This window comes from Nanorana parkeri, unplaced genomic scaffold (genome assembly GCF_000935625.1).
Source record: "Nanorana parkeri isolate BGI_ZX_2015 unplaced genomic scaffold, ASM93562v1 scaffold238, whole genome shotgun sequence".
In the NCBI taxonomy this organism is placed as follows: domain Eukaryota; kingdom Metazoa; phylum Chordata; class Amphibia; order Anura; family Dicroglossidae; genus Nanorana; species Nanorana parkeri.
In genome coordinates, this window is record NW_017306506.1 from 871,743 (window position 1) to 893,171 (window position 21,429).

At 42.3% G+C, this 21,429-nt stretch overlaps 1 protein-coding gene across 1 annotated transcript in view; it reads right to left on the reverse strand.

The window, feature by feature from the left end:
* Positions 1 to 11,130, reverse strand: part of LOC108787029 (fibrinogen-like protein 1) — a 19,251-nt gene extending 8,121 nt beyond the window's left edge. The window contains exons 1-4 of the mRNA XM_018556463.1: positions 11,045 to 11,130; positions 7,360 to 7,449; positions 1,480 to 1,696; positions 114 to 273 (exon numbers count right to left, since the gene is read on the reverse strand). Coding sequence (XP_018411965.1) covers positions 114 to 273; positions 1,480 to 1,696; positions 7,360 to 7,437 — 455 coding nt within the window. The 5' untranslated portion in view covers positions 7,438 to 7,449; positions 11,045 to 11,130. The remainder of the gene's footprint in view (positions 1 to 113; positions 274 to 1,479; positions 1,697 to 7,359; positions 7,450 to 11,044) is intronic.
* Positions 11,131 to 21,429: the final 10,299 nt, after the last annotated feature.

Genomic DNA, 21,429 nt, shown 5'->3' on the forward strand with positions numbered 1-21,429 from the left:
GAGCCCATCACTACTCTTGATCAGAGCTTCTCTATACATGTGGAACACCATTTATCTATCACCTATCAGAAAACAATGTTTGTTCCATTGTAAATCTGTAATATTTTTTATACCTGTTAAAACTGACTTTGCCATTGCTGCGACGTTGAATAATGGTCCATCCTCCTCCATCGGACATGTCACAGAAAGCGGTGAATGGTTCAGTAAGTGGTTTGGGTTGTACGCGATAATAGCCGTTTTCCTTTCTCCCTCTTTCAAATACTTCTGAACAATCTGTAGAAAATGTAATTATGGCTTCACGTACTGTATTTATACCCCAGACCTGGAAGGGCTAGCTGTTCAGTAGGTTTATGAGGGTGGTGGATTTAAAACATATATCACCTATGCTGCATGGCTGCGGCACGCCCCCTCCCACCCCAGAACTAAGGGGGAAGTTTTGTGAGCGATTCAGTGCGTTCCAGCAGCTACTGCTCTGCAGCGCACCGCAATTGGTGCATAAGAAGCCTTCAGTTGAAGATCCTTAAATCATCTCTGAATTGGTGCTGACCCAATCCTTACTTCTGGAGGGAGGTTACCTTTTGTTCCCCATGGCCCCTGTGTGTGTTGTAAAGTAGTCACAACTCCAAGCTCAATCCTGTGATGGACTGCAATCTCAGTACAAAATAGTAAACTGTTTATTGACGCATAAAACATAGCACAATGCATCAAAAAGCAACGTTTCGTGGTCTCACAGGATCCCCTTCATCACTCATTTTGCCTGATGAAGGGAATCCTGTAAGACCCCGAAACGTTGCTTTTTGATGCATTGTGCTATGTTTCATGCGTCAATAAACAGACGCCATGGATTCATTACTTGGAGTGCCAGTGTCTATGTTATCCTGTGATTATAGATGGTTTCCATCCGTCGACTGCCGCAGCACCAGTCTTTTATAAGGAACAGCGGTTTTGCGTGCGATGGGTTCATGGACTGTACCCTCTTACAACATGTCCCCAGTCTCTGGCCTCTCTTACAACATGTCCCCTGTCTCTGGCCTCTCTTACAACATGTCCCCATGCTCTGACTGTTTTCTGCAATATGTCCCCAGTCTCTGACCATCTTCTGCAACATGTTCACAGTCTCTAGCCTTCTGCAAAATGCCCTCAGTCTCTGGCCATCACCTGCAACATGTCTGCTGTGTCCTACACAAACTCTAATATACTGTATCCCCACCCAGTCTTTTACTGTCTTATATAGCATAGCATGACTGCAAACTCTAAACTGCTGGCCTATATCCTACTGGTGCTAAAAACAAAGTGCAGCCATTTGGTGATGCTCGGGCCTCGCTTGAGACTTCCTGTATTTCAAAAGTGCAGCACCTGACCTATCCTATGGGAAATATATCTTTATAAGTAAATGTACGTATGTTTCCTATAGCTTGCAGTCAGATTCTTTTCTTTATATAAAAAGATGAAATATTTTTATATATGACATGAACCAACCTTTATCATAAACAATAAGGTTCCCAGAAGTAGAGGGCAGCTGGACATCCTCCAGTTTACTTCTGGTCATGCTGCTTTTAAACACTTTGCTCTTGATAGAGTGATAATTGTTTTCTCTGAGGTCCTTCAGCTGCAGTTTCCCCAACTCCAGCAAGTTTTCCAGAATCTGGATCTGGTGGTGCAGTTTTGCATTGTCTTTTTGGCAGATTTCTAGGTCCTTTCACAGAGAAACAGAAGAAAATGAACAATGTTGAAAATGTAGAAACTGAACCTGACATTGCAGATCCATTTCTTTTTACATTAATTGTACTCATCTTTTATTATTGACCTTTTTAGTGCTCTATAAACCTTTTTTTTTATTTCTGGTTGCCATGAGCAGCCTTTAAAGTATACCAATCATTACCATTAACATTAGAGCAGAGCTGGGTGTGCATCCATACACACATACAGTATAACAATAGACAGCACATACCTCTAATATCATAATATATAAAGAAATGTGCCCCTTTATATTATTCAGGCTGCTTATAGACAGGCAGATATCTCCCTGCCTAGCTGGAGCACTGCAACCTGCCACAACTCTCTTGGCGGACAATGACAGCAGCATTACATAGTACAGGGCTCAAAATTTCAAGTCCTGAGCTACTAGCCAGGCCTTAAGAGTTACTCGCCACCAGTTGCCCCACCTGACCCCTACCGTGCCCAATAGTACATTTCACCAGTTCCTCTTTTCCGTAGGAGACTGAAGGATTAAGCCCTAGTTACACTGAGATTTCTCAACAACTTGGGAAATCTCTATGTGCAAAAGAAAGTGCTTATGATGACCATACAAACTCAATATGGTACCCTAGGGAGGAAAGAGATGATCCAATAATTACTAACAAAGCTTGACCTGGAAATCAGGCTGTATTCTTGGTTTTAATGGTTTCCTAAGGGGCATATTTTCAACAAGCAAGCAAATCTTGACACGTTCATCTGTCATTTGATAGTCATTGACCCTACATATTGTGGCACATTATGTCATTACTCTGTAGTGGGGGACAAAGGGTGAATGCCTACAAATGAGGATTTTAAGGCTAATGTCCTCATTTGCAGGATGCCAGATCTCCAGCAAATGTGTGCAGTGGGGAGCATCCAGGAGCTAGCCGGGTCAGGTCCTCTATGGTAATCAATGGAATTGATCAGACCGATGATTCACCCTCTACAGAGGACAAATATGTAAAGACAGATTAGGTCCATGTAACATTCTATACATACAGCAAAAATTATTACGCCCTGCATTTAAGAATGGGAAATCCAAATTAATAGGACTTAAAGTGACACTGAAATCAGGAGTTAAATCTTAAAAATACATTCAAGTACTTTAACTATTAACAAAATGTATCTTATTTGTGTATCACTCGGCTGTAGATCCTCAAATTATCTCTGAATTGGTGCTGACACTGTCCTTCCTTCTGTAGAGTGGCTACTTTTGTTCCCCATGGTCCCTGTGTGTGTTGTAAAGTAGGCACCGCTCCAAGCTCACTCCTGTGAAGGACTACAATCTCATGTTTAGTTTACTAATTTGCATTGAGATTGTAGTCCATCATGAACTTCAGAGATGATTTGAGGATTACAGCCGAGTGGTAAGATACATTTCTGTTAATAGTTGAGGCACTTGAATACATTTTTAAGGTTTAACTCCTGTGTTTAGTGTCACTTTAATCCAACAAATGTGGGGAGGGGGCCTGAATATGCTTTGTTACTACAGAAACACTATGGGTCGAAGAACTGCTTCATAGGTCTACTCCTAAATATTAACAATTTACCTTTACACACAGTACATTTTGTATCCAGCAAATGTCATCTATTTATTGTGGTTTGTGAATTACTCCGCCAGTCCGTTGTTTTTAGACTGGCAATACATTTCAAGAAAAAGGAAAGTTTTTTTTAGATTTGAATGAATAATAATTCTGCACAGGTAATAATTCAGTGGTGAGTATGCAGTTATTAGGTGAGTTTTCATTTTTGCCCTTCAAATAATTTAGAAGTTTTGCTTGGGTGCTTAGTGACCAAATTAAACTTAATTCAAGTACTTTAACTATTAACAAAATGTATCTTATTTGTGTATCACTCGGCTGTAGATCCTCAAATTATCTCTGAATTGGTGCTGACACTGTCCTTCCTTCTGTAGAGTGGCTACTTTTGTTCCCCATGGTCCCTGTGTGTGTTGTAAAGTAGGCACCGCTCCAAGCTCACTCCTGTGAAGGACTACAATCTCATGTTTAGTTTACTAATTTGCATTGAGATTGTAGTCCATCATGAACTTCAGAGATGATTTGAGGATTACAGCCGAGTGGTAAGATACATTTCTGTTAATAGTTGAGGCACTTGAATACATTTTTAAGGTTTAACTCCTGTGTTTAGTGTCACTTTAATCCAACAAATGTGGGGAGGGGGCCTGAATATGCTTTGTTACTACAGAAACACTATGGGTCGAAGAACTGCTTCATAGGTCTACTCCTAAATATTAACAATTTACCTTTACACACAGTACATTTTGTATCCAGCAAATGTCATCTATTTATTGTGGTTTGTGAATTACTCCGCCAGTCCGTTGTTTTTAGACTGGCAATACATTTCAAGAAAAAGGAAAGTTTTTTTTAGATTTGAATGAATAATAATTCTGCACAGGTAATAATTCAGTGGTGAGTATGCAGTTATTAGGTGAGTTTTCATTTTTGCCCTTCAAATAATTTAGAAGTTTTGCTTGGGTGCTTAGTGACCAAATTAAACTTATCTGGCCACAGGAATGAGTAACCAGATCTCTTACTGATCGAATTGGGTCACGCAATCTTTGTGTGTATGCTCAGATCAACTATCTAAGATCACAGAGCAACATTTTGTAAGTTTGAAGCTCTAATTTCTGTAAATTATTTGGGGTTCTGTGTAAAAACTGCACGATATGCATTTGTTAATATAAACACAGATGATAATGGCAGAATGTAAGGCTGTGGACACATAAAGTTGTAGAGTTTTATGTTTACTATACGGTGACATTACTATCATATTGTAGAAAGGAAGACAACCCCCCCTACCCCTCCCCAGGTCTCTTGAGTAGTGTGTTTTTCATATAAACTAGCAACCAGTGACAAGTGCAAATACACAAATACTATGTAACTCGCTCTCTAACCTCACTCTCTAATCTTATTTTCCATCTCCTGTCTCCCATGCAGCACACTACTCCTGCTCCTTACGTGGTGACATCACCCGAAATCCACCCTACATGCAACATCCAAAATGACTTCCTCAGAGGCATCCATGCAACTCATTACTCCTGCTCCTTATGTGGTGACATCACCCAAACTCCACCCTACACGCAACATCCAAACTTACTTCCTCAGGGATTCTACTCCTGCTCCTAACATGGTGACACCACCCAAACTCCACCTTATGCATTGCGTTCAAAAAGACTTCATCAAGGGCACCCAGAGCAGCCCACTACTCTTGCTCCTTACATGTTGACATTACCCGAACTCCACCCTACGCATTACATTCAAAATGACTTCCTCATGGATTCTACTCCTGCTCCTTACGTGTTGACATCTCCTGAACACCACCCTACGCGTTACATTCAAAATGACTTCCTCATGGATTCTACTCCTGCTCCTTACGTGGTGACATCACCCGAACTCCACCCTCAGCGTTACATCCAAAACTATTTCCTCAGGGATTCTACTCCTGCTCCTTGCGTGGTGACATCGCCCGAACTCCACCCTACGTGTTATGTACAAAATGGCTTCCACAGGGATAACCCTAAAGAAGTCATTTTGGATGTAGTAGTGACATTATCATGTAACAGGGTCCACGTGTTGAGGTGAGAAGATTTGGTACAGGTGGAGGTGTTTATTCACTAGACATTGCTGGGCACAGTATGGAATTTGATTTGAAAATACATGATTGCACATAGAGACAATGTTTGTGAAATGGATTTACTGCACCTGAAGATTTATCACATATTTCAATTCATAATTATTTAATATTTATCATTTCTGGATGTTTCTCACTATTTATTTGCATTTCTTGCTAGACTGTAGCACTATATTGTGGATGTTATTGCAAAATTATTCATAGATATTGTGGTTCTTTTTAAACCTGTATAAGAGACTCGTTGTACAAGAAGAGTGTGTAGGAGTGTATCGGTTAATGTTACATAGTATTTGTATATTTGTATTATTCACTTGTTTCTAGAAAGTAGTGTTACACTGTCTAGTTTATATAAATCTTTTCTAGTGTGTGTGTGCACATTGCAAAGTGTTAGCAGTCTAGGATTTATATAATTATGTAGGAAAGCAAAAGCACAGAAGTTCTGTATTAGATTAGTTTTTCTCATGACCACAAATCCTCATGGCAATGGGTTGGCAGTCTGCTGTCCCAGTTGGCCAATCTAGGTTTAGACATATAAATGGGTGCCAAACCACAAAGTTAAAGAATCCGAAGTACATAGTTAGTCAGGTTGAAAAAAGACACAAGTCCATCGAGTTCAACCTATAGAGATACGGAGAAAAAAAAAAAAACAGAACGCTATGCCCCAATTACCCCCTGTTGTTCCAGAGGAAGGCAAAAAAAAATCCCTATAAAGCATGGTTCAATTTGCTCCAACAGAGGGAAAAAATTCCTTCCTGATCCCATAAGGCAATCGGATATTCCCTGGATCAGCAATCACTGATGCCTTATATACTTATAATAACTCAATATTCTGTGCATTTAAGAATACATTCAGATGTTTTTTAATTCAATTAACCGAGCTCGCTAGAACTTGCTCCTGTGGGATTCTATTCCACATTTTCACAGCTCTAACTGTGAAGAATCCTTTCCGTATGCAAAGGTTAAACCTCTTTTCCTCCAGACGCAAAGAGTGCCCCCTTGTCCTTTGCAGTGACTTTAACGTGAATAATTTGGCACCAAGCTCTTTATATGGACCATTTATGTATTTATACATTGTGATCATGTCCCCCCTTAATCGCCTCTTCTCCAGAGAGAACAAATTCAGGTCAGCTAATCTTTAACCCTGTCACAACTCCCTGCCGTGAAAGGGGAGGGGCTGGATTCCCCCGTCCCCGCTCCGATCCGCCAGCGCTGACTGGCGGATCGGACGGGGGAGGGTACAGCTGGCTCTGCCTCTAGATAGGCAGAGCCAGCTGTCACTCACGCAGCTGCGCGGATCCAGACATAATTGTCGGGATCCGCTTCAGCTGCGGCATCTCAGTATACCGCGAGCTACTGCTATACTGAGACGAAACACAAACAACTGCATCTCTGGTTATATACTGCATTATTGTCCTTCACTGGTTCATGGCAGAGTGACTAGACATGCCGTCCTTCATATTATTATTTTAGTTTATGGCGAGTTATAACTTAAAGTGACATTAAACCCTCAGATTTTTTAACATAAAACAATACTATAATGTGTGCCTTACTGCTGTAATCCATGGTAGTTTCCCTTCTCTTTGCTGCTCTTCCTTTTAAATCTGTATCTGTTCTCATGCTGGGCAGAACTTCTGTTTTGCAGCAGACTGCCTTGTCTCAGGAATGGATATATGGTGTCTGTGTATAGGTTTGTATAGGTTTGTAACCTGAGCCAGCACTACAGGAAGAGGCCCAGAGCTGCAAAGGGAAGTTCTCCCCAAGCATGAGAAGACATGAGGATTTAAAAGGAAGAGCAGCAAAGAGAAGGGAAACTACCATGGATAACAGTAAGGCACACATTACAGTATTGGTTTATGTTAGAAAATCTGAGGGTTTAATGTCACTTTAATTTATACACTCAAATGCCAGTTTTCAGCCTAATGTTGATTTATTCATGTGTCCTGATGTATTGTGAACATTAGTCCTACTCACCGAAAGCCTTGGAGCAGACAGAACAAGATATGGAAGACCAAGAGCTAAAACCAAAGGCAGCATGGATAACAATGTCATTTCGTTGTCAACCTTTTAAAAAGATAATGAGAGACAATAATTAGCTATAGATAGGTTGGAATATCATGCTAGAAAATAGGTTATCAAGGTAAACAATACAACTAATATTATGAAGTGTAATTGGATTATTGAAACTGGACTCTGATCATTTCTATTGTCCTGTGACCCCACTAGAGAGATTTTCTCTTTGGGTTTTGATACCCTTTACTAACCATATATGATTATGTCACCCAGCTACAGCTCCAGAAAGCCCAGCACACATCAAGGCTTCCATATTTGAAATCACATTGTTAAAGGTGGTTACAGAAGCATAAAAACACATGCATTTCAGAACGTAGGTTCCCTTCACACCTTTGCAGTGTATTATGTGAGTTGTGCATTAACATGCATTGCCTTAAGGATAGTCTCTTTCAATGTGTTGCCAATGCACAAGCATATCCCCCAAAAAATGCACCTGCGCTTTTTTTCCCCAACGCAGCACATCATAATGCACAGTAGAGCTCTTATCGTGCATTGTGATGTACTGCAGCGCTAGGGTGCCCTTTAAACTAGCGTGTGCAGTCAGGGCCAAATTTCCCACACGGCCATCGAGGCCTGGCCTCGGGGCGGCAGGGAGTAGAGGGGTGGCACAGCCGCTGGGTGGGTAGTTTTTTTCTACATTTCCTGCTTCGGATGGAGAGTGGGGAGCAGAGTGGAGAATGCAACCTTAGGTTTCATTACTTTTTAGGTTGCTGACTTGGATAAAGTGTCTGGATCACAAGACATAGCATTATACATGATTCATCCTATAAGACAGATCCCATACATGTACCCCAGCTGTGTATTTAGCTGTGCCTGGAGTTCAGCTTTAGGGCTTGTTCACACCATATACATTGGGTCTGCGTTGGCTGCTTCTTCCAGTGCAGCCCCAACACACAGGCAAGGCAATGTACCTTACTTTAAATAGTCTCAGTTCAGCTTGGTGCAGTGCACCGTCCTATGCCGATAGAGCTTGTGACATTTCAATAAACTTCTAAGCAAAAAATTGAAGGTAAACAGTGTGATGTGCTGGCAGGGGCACACCAGCACAGTACCTGTCATTGCACACCAGCAGCTGTGCGTTCAGCGCGACTTGCTGCTGTGAATGGAAGCTGAATAATATTTGTTAGGTATGAAAAGTTTATAGAACAACTCCAGTCAAAAAAATGCCCCCCCCCCCCTGCAAGGGTTAAGTGCTCCATAGCCCCTACCACCTTTAGTGGAATGGCTACTAGAAATTTAGTGATTGCCAGAACTGTAGTTAGTCTGGCTGGACTAAAGTTGGCATGTATTTGGTTAATTCCAGGTGTTCTGGCAATGATTGTACCTTCCCGAGTGCAGTGTAACTCTCCTACAGTGTGGGCCAACCAATGGGGAACACTGTGAGTGTGTGTGCAGTGCACCAGCCAATCAATGGGGCTATCATGGCCAGTAGTGCATGCTGGGACAGGGCATATATACTCAGAGGATTTGACATGTGCTCAGTCCAGTCCAGTTCTGGAACAGCTCAGAGTCCAGTCCAGTTCTGGGACAGCTCAGAGTCCAGTCAGGGCTGGGTGTAGTCCGACCTGCCCCCAGGATAGGCCTAGGGGTGGGAATACTTGAGTGTGGGAAATGCTTTGCTAGTACTCAAGTTTGCAGGAGGCCTCTGCTACTGATTTATAGGGTTGCCACCTGTCCAGGATTCACTCGGACAGTCCAGGTTTTGAATGTTGTGTCTGGGTTTTCATGGTAGCAGAAACCCCGACACAAGATGTCAGGCAGACAGGGGCAACCAAAATTAAGATAGGTACTATTGGCCCCCCACTGAAAATAGTCTCAACTGTAATATTTACATATTAGTGGGTGGCGCTATTACATATGTATAAGCCATGACTCATTCTCCCAGAAAAATGTCCGTGCGTCGCTAGAGTGTTCGGGTTTCACTTGAAGAAAAGGTGGCAACCCTACTGATTGAGGAAAAGGAGAACCAGGGAAGCTGATGGCTGCTGGAGATGCCTGGAATAGAGTGGACCTCAGGAACATGTCTGGTGTCTCTCCTACTGAAGATTCTGTACCTATCACAGTGTCAGCGTGTGCTCCTATTGAATCTGCACTGGAAATCTGAAAGGGACCGGTTAAGTCTGGAGTCTGTCTTTTATTCTCATGGATGTCCTAAGCCCTAAACCCTCTCTCCAGCTCAGATGTTATAATAAAGTTCTTCAGCATCATACTTCTGGCCTGGATCTCAGCTCTGTCTGTTATTAGAAGAGGGTGATTAATGCTAGTGGGGCAGCTGGTTTCTATAATCCCTAGTCAGGCTATGGATGGCCCAGGTATTCCAGCGGCTCCTTTGGGAGTGAGGGCTACAGCTCTTTTTGTCTAGGAGTCAAATAAAGCTGTATTACTCACCTGTTCCTTGGACCTGCTGGACTGCTAGACCAGTTCCTGGAGCCTCTTCTTCCCTGGGTTCTGGCGTTCTAAGAACTGCTGACGTCATCACATCTAAGGCAGGTCAATTGACCTGCATTAGACACAATGACGCTGAGGGATATTCCATACCGGGAACAAAGGGGAAGAGATGGGAGCGCTGAGCACTGCAGGACCAAGGATCAGGTGATTAATACAGCCCAAGATGTAAATGAGCTGTTATTCCTTGCAGTGGGGCTAAGTTTTTTCTCTACCTGGAGTTCTTCTTTAATACAGTGTAAAAAGCTTGTGAAACTCAAAGTTGATCAAAAACAGGAGAAAAAAATGTACAAAAGAACTTTGCTGATCAACAGAATATATATGCAATAATGTAACTTTCACACGGTCCGATCAGGAGGGGATCCATGCACCGTTGTGACACCAGCGTCTGTGCAGATTTTACTCCATCTTGCAACATTCCCGGACCCATGTTAGTGTATGGGCAGCCGTATGTAAGCGGACAGATGTCCGTTTACATCTGGTTACAGTTGATCCGGCACTACTAGGTCCAGCGGAACAGATCTCTGATCCATTGGTTTTGCCAGACCAGGCCATAGCCAGGGGGAACCGGATGTAGACGGACACCTGTCGGTTTAGATCAGGGTGCCCATAGACCAGTGGTGGCGAACCTTGGCACTTCAGCTGTTTTGGAACTACAAGTCCCATGAGGCATTGCAAGGCTCTGACAGCCACAGGCATAACTCACAGAGGCAGATGCATGTTGGGATTTGTAGTTTTGGCACCGCTGGAGTGCCAAGGTTCGCCACCACTGCCATAGACTAACATCGGGTTTCCGATCTGGTCCGCCTGAAAAACTGACAGGCAGATAAATGTAAATACATATCAATATAAAGGTACAATACCATTTTCAGGAGTCTAATACTGCTAACTAAACACCCTGGGGCCTCATTGAATCACAAATTCTTAAACTAGCCAGGGGCCACAAGGAAAGAGTAATGGAGTCGCATGCAGCCCAGAAAACACGGATTTGACATGCCTGCCCTATATGGAGTGTGAAATCATCACGTACTACATTGTGCACTTCATAGATAACACAATACAACCATAATAAACATCTGCTGAGTAAATATACTGTATATATATATATATGTATGTATTTGTAAAGAAGTCTTTATCTTACCTGGTCCGTGTCTTCCAACTTCCTAAACCTTACGTCCGTTGTAAGATTTGGCTTTAAATAAATAGAAAACAGCAGTGCTGGCTACATATTTTTTCTGTTGTAATAGATTGCATCACTATGTGTCCAGATGTTTTCTATTACCCGATTTAAACAGAAAACCTGCAATCTTAAAGTGCAACTGAAGCCAAAACTTTTTTTTTTTTAGTTTTGGATTTGAGAGAAGAGGGATTAGAACCGCTGCCATGTTTCTATTGCTGTCTGTGTACCCGTTAGGGAGATACACCCTCTCTATTTGTCCTGGTGACCATTATCACTGAAGGTGAAAGAAAATGGTTGTCACCAGAAAAGGCATAGATGGGAAATTGTTCAATGAAGCCCTAGTTCTGGTGACCCCGATGACCACCAGGCATTTCCCTTTCTTTGGAAGGATTTCCTCTATTTCCTGTTGTGTCTATCGCACAGAAACTGAAAGGAAATCTCCACAATTGGACACATATGGCAAAAAAGAGCCGACAAGCGTTATAACCCTCCTATATATCTCCCCCCAAAAAACACCTTGTTGGCTTCAGTTCTACTTTAAATCCCGTTTCACACAGGCGATGTCTGTTCCAATCAGCAGGGGATCAGTGAACGGTGAATCCGTTCAGATTTACCCTGTTTGCTATGCGTCTAAAGGTCTCCACTTGTGGGTGCATTTGATTTTAACTTTGGATACACACAATGAACAAAGTTGCTACACTATGCCGCTGCACTCTTTCCATTATGTTTTAATATTGAGCTTCCGATCAGATCTGCCTAAAAAAAACTGACAGACAGATCTGATCTGAATGGCTGTATGGAAGGTGCCTATGAAGGGTGGTCCCTTTAATGAGGCAGTCTGAGGTTTTTGCCTCAGGCAGCATCTCTTAGGGTCACATGAGGGGTGGCATGCAGAGTGGCATGGCTGGTCTGCTGCACAATGTATGTAGTGTGCCTGCTGCTCCCTTTCCATCCAGAGCATCTCGGGTTGTTAAGAGCCAGGAGGGGAGATGTGTAAGAACCATACATATCTCCTGACCCAGCTCTTACCAACCTGAAATGCTCCAGCCGGTGTCCTGCCCAGCTCCTGGCAACCAGTGACATCACTGGTTGCCAGGCGCTGGATGGGACACTGAGCTGGGCGGCATCACTCAACCACTAATGGAGTCATTTTTAGTCAAACCCTCTATTGGCTCACTGAAATCACCACCGCACACCAGGAATCAGGGGGAGCATTAGTAGCTCCTGTTTCACATTCAAAACAACATACACAGAATGGTCCATGATGTGGGACCAGCGTTGGTGGCAGGACACTCTTTAGAAATGGTGGCAGTCAATGTGGTAACGTGGTGAGAGGCATTTATCAAGAAAATAAATGCAGACGCAAATCAGGCTGCCTGCCAGCAGAGTCTATGTGACTTATTTGTGTTTTTGCTCCTGTGATTCTGAACAGCAAACTGCCATAGAATTCCGCAGGTCTGTGAAAGATCTACCACAGGAGATGAGACTAATGTTCATTCAAAACAGATGCACAGTTAACCACTTGCTGTCCGGCTGTTGTAATTAAACGGCTGGATGCTTCGCACTTGAATGCGGGTGGACGTTTTTAAACGTCTTTTCCCGATTCCGCTCATGCACACCTTCCCCCCGGTGATAGCTGTTTACATTTTTTTTTTATTCTGACGGCAGAAGCTGTACTAAACAATACTAAATACAAAACAAAAAAACAGCAGATAGCACGGGTAGCAATAGCTTCTTTGCTATCTGACATCATTTCAGGGATGTTCCCCCCATGCGGAGGGGGTAGGGACAGAGGGCACCTCCCTGAAACAAGAAGGACACCTCCCTGAAATTACTTTTTTCAGGTTGGGATCCCTAGGAAGGGGATTTAACACCCCGAACTTCAAGTTAAGTTGATCTTAGCACTCTAGCGTTTGTGGAACTACAAGTCCCATGAGGCATTGAAAGATTCTGTCAACCACAGTCATGACTCCTGGAGGCAGAGACATGATGGGATTTGTACTTTCACCACACCTGGAGTGCCAAGGTTGCGTACCCCTGACCCGGCTGTGTGACAGAATTGGTAAGTGTCCCCTGCACAATAAGTAAGAGACTAACACATTAAAGCACTCCAAGTATTTACAGTAGTTTTCTTTTGGGAAAAAAAAGGTTTAAACTCTATGCATAAAAGCTTACTGTTGTAAGCACCCCATGTAGTGTACTGTGCCACTAACTGCCACTTTTGCTGGACAGCTTGGCCTATAAAAGAAGTGAAAAAGAACTGACTTACTGGAAGGATCAACACTTAATGAAACAATGTTACTGGGGGCGGATTATGTCCTAGGAAGGATAATATAGTTAATAAAGTTTGATTTTTCATGATGTTGGTAATTGTAGTACTATACACACTCTCCATATTTGAGAACTGAGTTTTTATTGTTGTCCTCGACCCATTGGAGAGATTTCCCTCACTTACCCTCTTTTAATGACAGCCTATGAAAGTAAGACAAGAAATGATGGGAGTGTTTATCCAGATTCTAAGGTTCTAACACTTCCATATTTTACTGAAAAATGTGTTTTATGGAAGTCTGTGTCTCTCCGCTGAAGATATTAACTATCACTTCCTGTTCCTACAGGAAGTGAGAGTAAATGTCTCCAGTGGGGACAAGGACATCAATAAAAACATGATACAAAAATACAAATTATTATATATTATGTAATGTTCAGCCTAGTTCAGTAGGGGCAGAGGTGAAAAAAGGAGACTAACAGGGCTATTCACAAAAAGGTGAGGAGTTTGGAGAAGGCAGAGAAGTGAACAATCTAGGAAACATAGCTGAACTGGAATGTGAGCTGAAATGGAGAATTTTTCCAAATCAGCTATGTTGTCCTAGATTGTTCACTTCTCCTGCCTTCTCCAAACTCTTCACCCTTTTGTGAATAACCCTGTAAATGTCTCAATCTGAACCCACCTAGGTACTTTTGCTATAATATTTTTATTAATCCTATGTAGCCTTTGGGACCGAGCAAATTGTAAAACTCATTGTTGGCTATAGAGAGATGTGAATAAATAAATAGGTGAGACAAGATTATTTTGGTTTACTGTGCTCAGCACTTAACATCACCTAATTATGAGATAACAATGACTGTTTTGTTTTCAGCACGTCCCATGCAAAATGGAAAATGAACACGGAATTCTAGGACAAGACTATATCGTTCTGCAAGCATGACTGTAATTATTGTTTAATGTTAAAGAAGTGTGGAATACATGTAACAAGCTTAATCCTACAGAGAATAAGAGCAGAGATCTAATTTTGCATTAATTACATTGCGCCGGGAAACAGGGACACACCTTCATGCTATACCAATTGGCTCATTTACACCTCTTCTTCCATGTCTTGGACCTCTCCTCTTCTTCCATGTCTTGAACCTCTCCTCTTCTTCCATGTCTTGGACCCCTCCTATTCATCCACGTCTTGGACCTCTCCTCTTCGTCCATGTCTTGGACCTCTCCTCTTCTTCCATGTCTTGGACCTCTCCTCTTCTTCCATGCCTTGGACCTCTCAACTTTTATGTCCTGAATCACTCTTTTCTATCCATGCACTGGATCTTCCTTCTAATTCCATGCCATCTACCTCTTCTTTCATTTCATGTCATGGACCTCTCCTCTTCTTCCGTGTCTTGGACCTCTCAACTTCTTCCATGTCTTGGACCTCTCTTCTTCTATGTCCTTAATCACTCTTTTCTATCCATGTACTGGATCTTCCCTCTTATTCCATGTCATGGACCTCTTCTCTTATTCCATGTCTTGGACCTCTCCTCTTTTATGTCCTGGATCACTCTTTTCTATCTATGTACTGAATCTTCCCTCTCATAACATGTCGTCTACCTCTTCTTTCCTTACATGTAATGGATCTCTCCTCTTTGTTTGTTTATATATTCTCATGTGATTTCGAGGTGGCAGTAACTAATTTATTACCCAGTTGTTTTTGTTATTACCATCTTCAGTGAACAGCTTTAATGTTATGTTATGGAGTAGGGATAACAGATGTTCTCAAAATCCGCTTATTTGGTCTAGAAATTGTGCTACATACTGTACTTATATCACTGGACCGAGTCTACTGGCACAGAACCACCCCTAATATGAACCAAAGAAATGTTCAATGCAACCTACCACCAACACTTTAGGATTGTGAAATGATAAATACTGTTGGTCCTAAGTTGCATTGATCCATTTGTTTTTTTTTCATCATCAAGCTGGTTGGGAGTGGTTGTGTGGGACCAGCATTTGATATTGGTATATGTAGAGAGTTGTGTGATGATAAAATTGACGTATATCAGCAAATAAGAGTGTTTGGCAGGGAAGGACTGGGAAGTTTTGGCAAAGCGCGCTGAAACACAAACTGCATGAATAAATGCTTTTGTGCAAACAAAAGTTTCGGAGAAGAACAGCCCTTTTGTCAAACTCTACCCAACCAAGAACTTCAAAAAACAGCATTTGTGTAAAGTGGACCTTTACACTGAAAAATCAATTTCAACCAAAGCATCCACCCATGTATGAACAATGATAACATAGACATGTCAAGTGTAAAATGCTGTGACTGTGAAATACTTACATTTGCAGAGCATTCACTTCCTGCTTTGAAAGGGAAAAATGACTTCAGTTTGCCAAAGCAATGCACATTGGGACATTGTCATCAGCAGAGCATTGCTGGGAGATCTCATCTGTAATGTTACGACATCTCAGTGAAAGGCATTTTCCTCCCCTGAGATGATGTGCATGGTCACATGTCCTAGTCACATGTGCCAGAAATCCAGGAAGTAATAGGAGATCTACTAATCTGCCCTTAGTAAACATGGCCACTGTAAGAAGACTGGGGAAGAAAAGAGAAACAAGAAATGCAAAGAATACAAAGCCGGCAAATATCTAGAAGTATGTGTTTGCAGATTGTCATTACTAAACATTTGTAAAGATGTGTTTGTTGTTATTTTAAAGATATGAGTAAAGGTCCGCTTTAAGATGCTCTTTGGGAAAGCCCTATGAGTGTCTTTGCTTTTCTCTAAACCTACTTGCATTATACACCGCACATGTGTGCTGTAGTCCTTGTATCCAGGGTGTTCATTTAGTAAAGTTGCGCCTGGTGTATAGTAGGGATGGTCCGCCGGTTCGATTCGAACATGAGTTTGAATTGAACAAAGTGCAAGACTTTGCCCAATTAGGGCTCAGTACTCATTTGGAGCTATAATTGGGCAAAGTCATGCTGACTCTGCCCGATCATTTCTCGCCTATCAGATGACTGCAAAGTACACAATTGGGCAGAGCTAGCTGTCACTGCTAGCTCCGCCCAATTGTTTATGTTTTGCCGGCATCTGCCAAAATGCCATTATGCGGCGGGAGTCAGCAGGGAAAAGGCGGGAAGGCGGCCGTCGTTTTTTTAAAATGATTTCTATTTTTTTGTTTTATTTTTTCATTTTGTCGTCGTCGTGTACAATGCTGGACGCTGTGATTGACCCTGGATTACGTTGGTGGATCCATTTTTCTTTTTTTAAATAAAAGACTTGTTAAAAACATGTCTTTTGGTTTTTTTTCAATTAAAGGATTTTATTTCCCTGTTTTAGTGAATGGGTAGGGGTACAAGTACCCCTTACTCATTCACAAGGGAGGGGGCGGCATCTGGGTGCCCCCTTAATTAAAGGGGTACCCCAACGCAAATAAGCCCCCTTGCCCGCAGACCCCCACAACCACTGGGTCAGGATTGTGGGGAAGAGGCCCTTGTCCCCATCGGCACGGGGACACCCTCCCAGTGCTGAAGGCATGTGGCCTGGTGTGGGAGGGAGGGGGGGGGGCGCTCGCTTGTCTCCCCCCTTTCCGGCCCTGCCAGGCCTATGCTCGGATCAAGGGTCTGGTATGGAATTTTAGGGCGGACCCCACTTTTCCCTCCCCCCCCATTTTTGGGGGTAGGGTTCCTTCTTAAAATTCCTACCAGACCTTAAGGGCCTGGTATGACTTTGAGGGGGAAACCCACACACTTTTTTTTTGCACACGGGGTCCCTCCTAAATATTTAAGAGTTAAAAAAAATAAATTCATTTTTTTAAAATAGAAATGTCAGTTTTGCTGCAGCAGGTTCTATACATCCTACAGATCCGCCACTTCACAGGCAGGTTAAGGGGACACCCCAGGCACGATATTTGAAGGAATTTTTCATTTTTATTCTTACCCTTTAAGTGATGTTAAAACCACTGCTCCTTTAAAAACTTGTTTTTTTTTTTCATTGATTCCTGTCCCTCAGAGCAGTACCCGGACCCCCATACACCTTTTATGGACAATAACTTGCATATAAGCCCTCTTAAAGTGGTTAATCATTTTCGAAAGTTCGACCCCCATTGACTTGCATTAGGTTCGAGTTCGTATTTGAACTTTTCGGCCGTTCGGATGTTCGAATACAAACCGAACACGGGGGTGTTCGTCCCATCACTAGTGTATAGCTGAGCGGAAGCCATTCGCATGTCAATAGCGCACTTAGATGAAGTTGACGAGTATAGGAATTTTTATAACTGAAGCACATAAACTTTAGGACAAAGATCATTTTTAAAACACAAAACTCTTATATTAGATATGCTTTTCTGCACACAAAAGAGCAAATATGCATTTATTATTTTCTTGCATTGAAGCCAGTAAAGCAGTGCAGCTATTATCAGTGGATCGCGGGTTCAATGCTCTGGCTAATGCAGACTCGCCCTCCAGTCCCAGTCCGTACATTGAGTACTGCAAGTCCCTCTGAGGCAGTGACAGACAGGACTTGTAGTTTTTCTATTCACAGATACTCAATGGATGAGGTGGCTGGAGCCCCACACAGCCTCGCCAGATTCAAAAACAGACAGGAGCCTGCGGGGGTAAGAACCCCAAGATTCACAGGTAAGTTAGGGCAGTGTTTTTCAACCTTTTTTGTGCAAAGGCACACTTTTTTCATGAAAAAAATCACGAGGCACACCACCATTAGAAAATGTTAAAAAAATGTACCTCTGTGCCTATATTGACTATATATAAAGTAATTCTCTTGAATAGGAATCAAATAAACACAAATAAATTATTTTATAATTACTTTATTATGAAATAATAAAGTATTTTATAATTGTTCATATTTCTGTTCAATCCATGACTTAACTTCACACTTCACACAAATACGTTTTAAATTCAAACTGTAGCACTGACGTAGCCCTGGTTAAAGTAGGAAACGCTGAGTTAGGGGACAGTATGGGGGCAGGGGGAAGGATGCCGATGTGACCATGTTTCATGTTATACCCTGAATATGGGTGTAACATTAAACTTGGTATTAAAGGTAAACTTAGCCTTTAATTGTCCCTAGTAATGTAGACACTCATACTTCACCTGTGATGTGACAACCAGACACAGTACATACACAGAACAACTCACTTCTACCAGCTGGAAAGAAGCAGTCAGAAGAAGCCAACAAGACATTTATGATTACAGTATTTGCTCAGAATGTCCGTATGAAAAACCAGATGCTTCCAGTTTATCTGGCTCTCTGTTGCTTCGGCCCAGACCTATGTATGAGTGATTACACATTGTGCTGTTAAGAAATAAACAAAATCTGTTGCGGGGAAAGCAATCGGATGAAGAACTAACTTCCTGCTATAAAGAGCACGTTTTTATCGGGTTATGTACATTTGTCTTGTTTCAAGGTTTTAAAATAGTCAAAACCGGCACCATCCAACATAAAATACACAAAGGTAATCACTTTATGTGAAATGCTTGAATACATAAGAACACAGGATTCAACTTACATGAACAAAATATTAAAGCTTAAACTTTGAGCAGAAGTAAAAATGATCAATTAATGCAGATATGTATTTATTTAAAAAATAACAAATGTATTTTAAAAGGACACCTTCAGGAAAAATTAGAAAAAGCCTATAAGTGCTTCCCTCACACAACCCTCTCTCCCTATCCTCCTGCTGGTTTTGCTGATAGAGCCCCTAAAGACCCCAAAAATGCCAAATACTCCAGGGTATTGGGCACTCGTGTATTATTATTATTATTATTTTTTAATAACTCCTGAGTTTATTGTTAATTTAGGACCCTGTATGGCCAGACTTATATTTCTGCATCCAATTAGCAGGCTGAAGCTGTGTTTTGTTATTAATTTGTGCTGGGTATTTACTTCAAACTGCGTGCTGATTGGCAGGGGTGCTTGGATCACAAGAGTGGCTTTTATTTAGCTGCTTGCCTAGTATTCAGCTTGAAAACCCATTTGACCCTTCAGTTTAAAGATGTACCCTTGTAAGCTAAGTGATCTTTTGTCTAGGGGACTCAAATAATACTCACCGGATCCTTGGTCCCACTGACGCCCTCTGGGCTGGTATATACCAGTCCCCACAGCCTCTTCTGCCCTGGACTCCGGTGGTCTAAGGACCACTGACATCATCATGTCTTATGCAGGTCCACTCACATGCATTAGATGTAAGGAACATGAGCAACAATCCATAGGGGAGGGGGAGAGAGGCGAGTGCCAACCACGGTGCGACCAGGTGAGTAAAACTGCTTTTTTGAGCCCCCCCAGACAAAATGACCACTTAAGCCTTGCATTGGTTTTTGCTTTTATTTTCCCTGAGTTTTTCTTTAATTAAATACATTCCAGGTGCATCAATTACACAAGCAGTGCAAAGTCTTAAGGTGCCCATACACTGCACGATTCTCGTACGACAATCGCGGGAAATCCCGCGATCGTACGAGAATCGTACGTCTCTACTGTACGGTCGCACATCTTCCGTCGAACCAGCAGGCTAGAAAACCTGCCGGGAATCGTACGATTCTCGGCGAGTTAGTGGCCTGCTGGTTCGACAACTGCCGAACGGGCCGGTGTGCGCATGCGCACACAGCCCGTTTGCAGTCATCGTAAGCCCGCCCCTCATTGCAGTCATCGTAAGCCCGCCTCTCAGGGGGGCGGGCTTGCGATGATCGCAAGTACGATCTGCCTGTCCAAGATGGGCAGATCGTACGATTTTTTAAGTACTTTACAACCCTCGCAAGACAAAAGTCTTGCGAGGGTTGTAAAGTGTATGGGCACCTTCACATTGTGTCCTCTTTAAAAAAAACAGTAGAAATGCCTGTCCCCTGGCAGCTGCCTCAGAGTTAGATCCTTGCTCTCTGTATGGAAGCAGTGATATCGGGAAGCGTGGGCTTTGCAGATTGCAAAGCTTTAGGTCTGACTCAGTAGGAGGCATGTGTAACCTCTACAGAGAGACCTCTGCTTCCTCAAGGGGTCTCACTTTGCCGTATGCTGGCAGAGGACAGGCTTTTCTACTCAGATTGTAGGTGCTTTAGAAAGAAAATAAGCTATAAGACATTGAACACAGTTTGCTCTGATGCACCTGGAATTAGCAGTTTAAAATGAAGGTTCATCTGAGCTAAGAGCAATGGCAAACTATTTAAATACACCAACACTTAATTAAACATAATGCTATTTTTTTAATCCAATGTATTGTTTATTCAGGGTGTTTATTGTTTTATCAAAACAATTAACCCCATTAAAAACACAGTGACACAAAAATGCAGCATCTCAAATGGTAGGTTAACATGGATACCACTGCAGTCACTCTAAAAATGTTCCCTACACAGATGTCAACACTTCTATAAATGATTAGATATTCAACAGCTCCAAAGGCAACCTAAGGTCCAGCAATCACCTGATTCCCTTCATGCAGTTTCCTATCCGATTCCTAATAAGCCAGGCCAGATCATAAGCTACACCCTGTTGAAGTGGACCTTTACCACCTTTCACTAAAATTCACATCAGAATCAGGGGTGGATCCAGAGTCTAGTCTTGGGGGGGCACCCCTTTCCACTCTCACTGTCACCAGTCAGCATGACCGGACTATAGCCTTGCAATTTATGTTAAAAATGTTTGGGGACAGATAGAGCTTTCTTTTGGAGGTATATAATCACCACGGGGGAAGGGGGTTATTTTTTTACTATATAATGAAAAAAGTACCGTAAATGTAAATAAATAAATATAAATAAAGTTTCCCTACGTTCGTTTATAAAACATTTATTCTTACCCATATTTTTGGTAAAACCTAAAAGTCGGGATCACGTCGGGTAAATAGACACCAAACATGTCAAGCCTTAAAATTGCATGCGCCCACAAAATCGCAAAAAACGCCCACAGGCCCATAGGCGACACTTAAAGCGCTTTTACTGCTCATCAGGTTAGTGTTATCAGTGATTAATGGCCCTAAAATGATTGCTCTCACTCCGATGTCTGCGGTGATATGTAACATGTGCGGGAAGATAGGCTCAATCCTCGTTTTCGCACATAGGAGCACCCGACCCATATCTGTGTGTGTA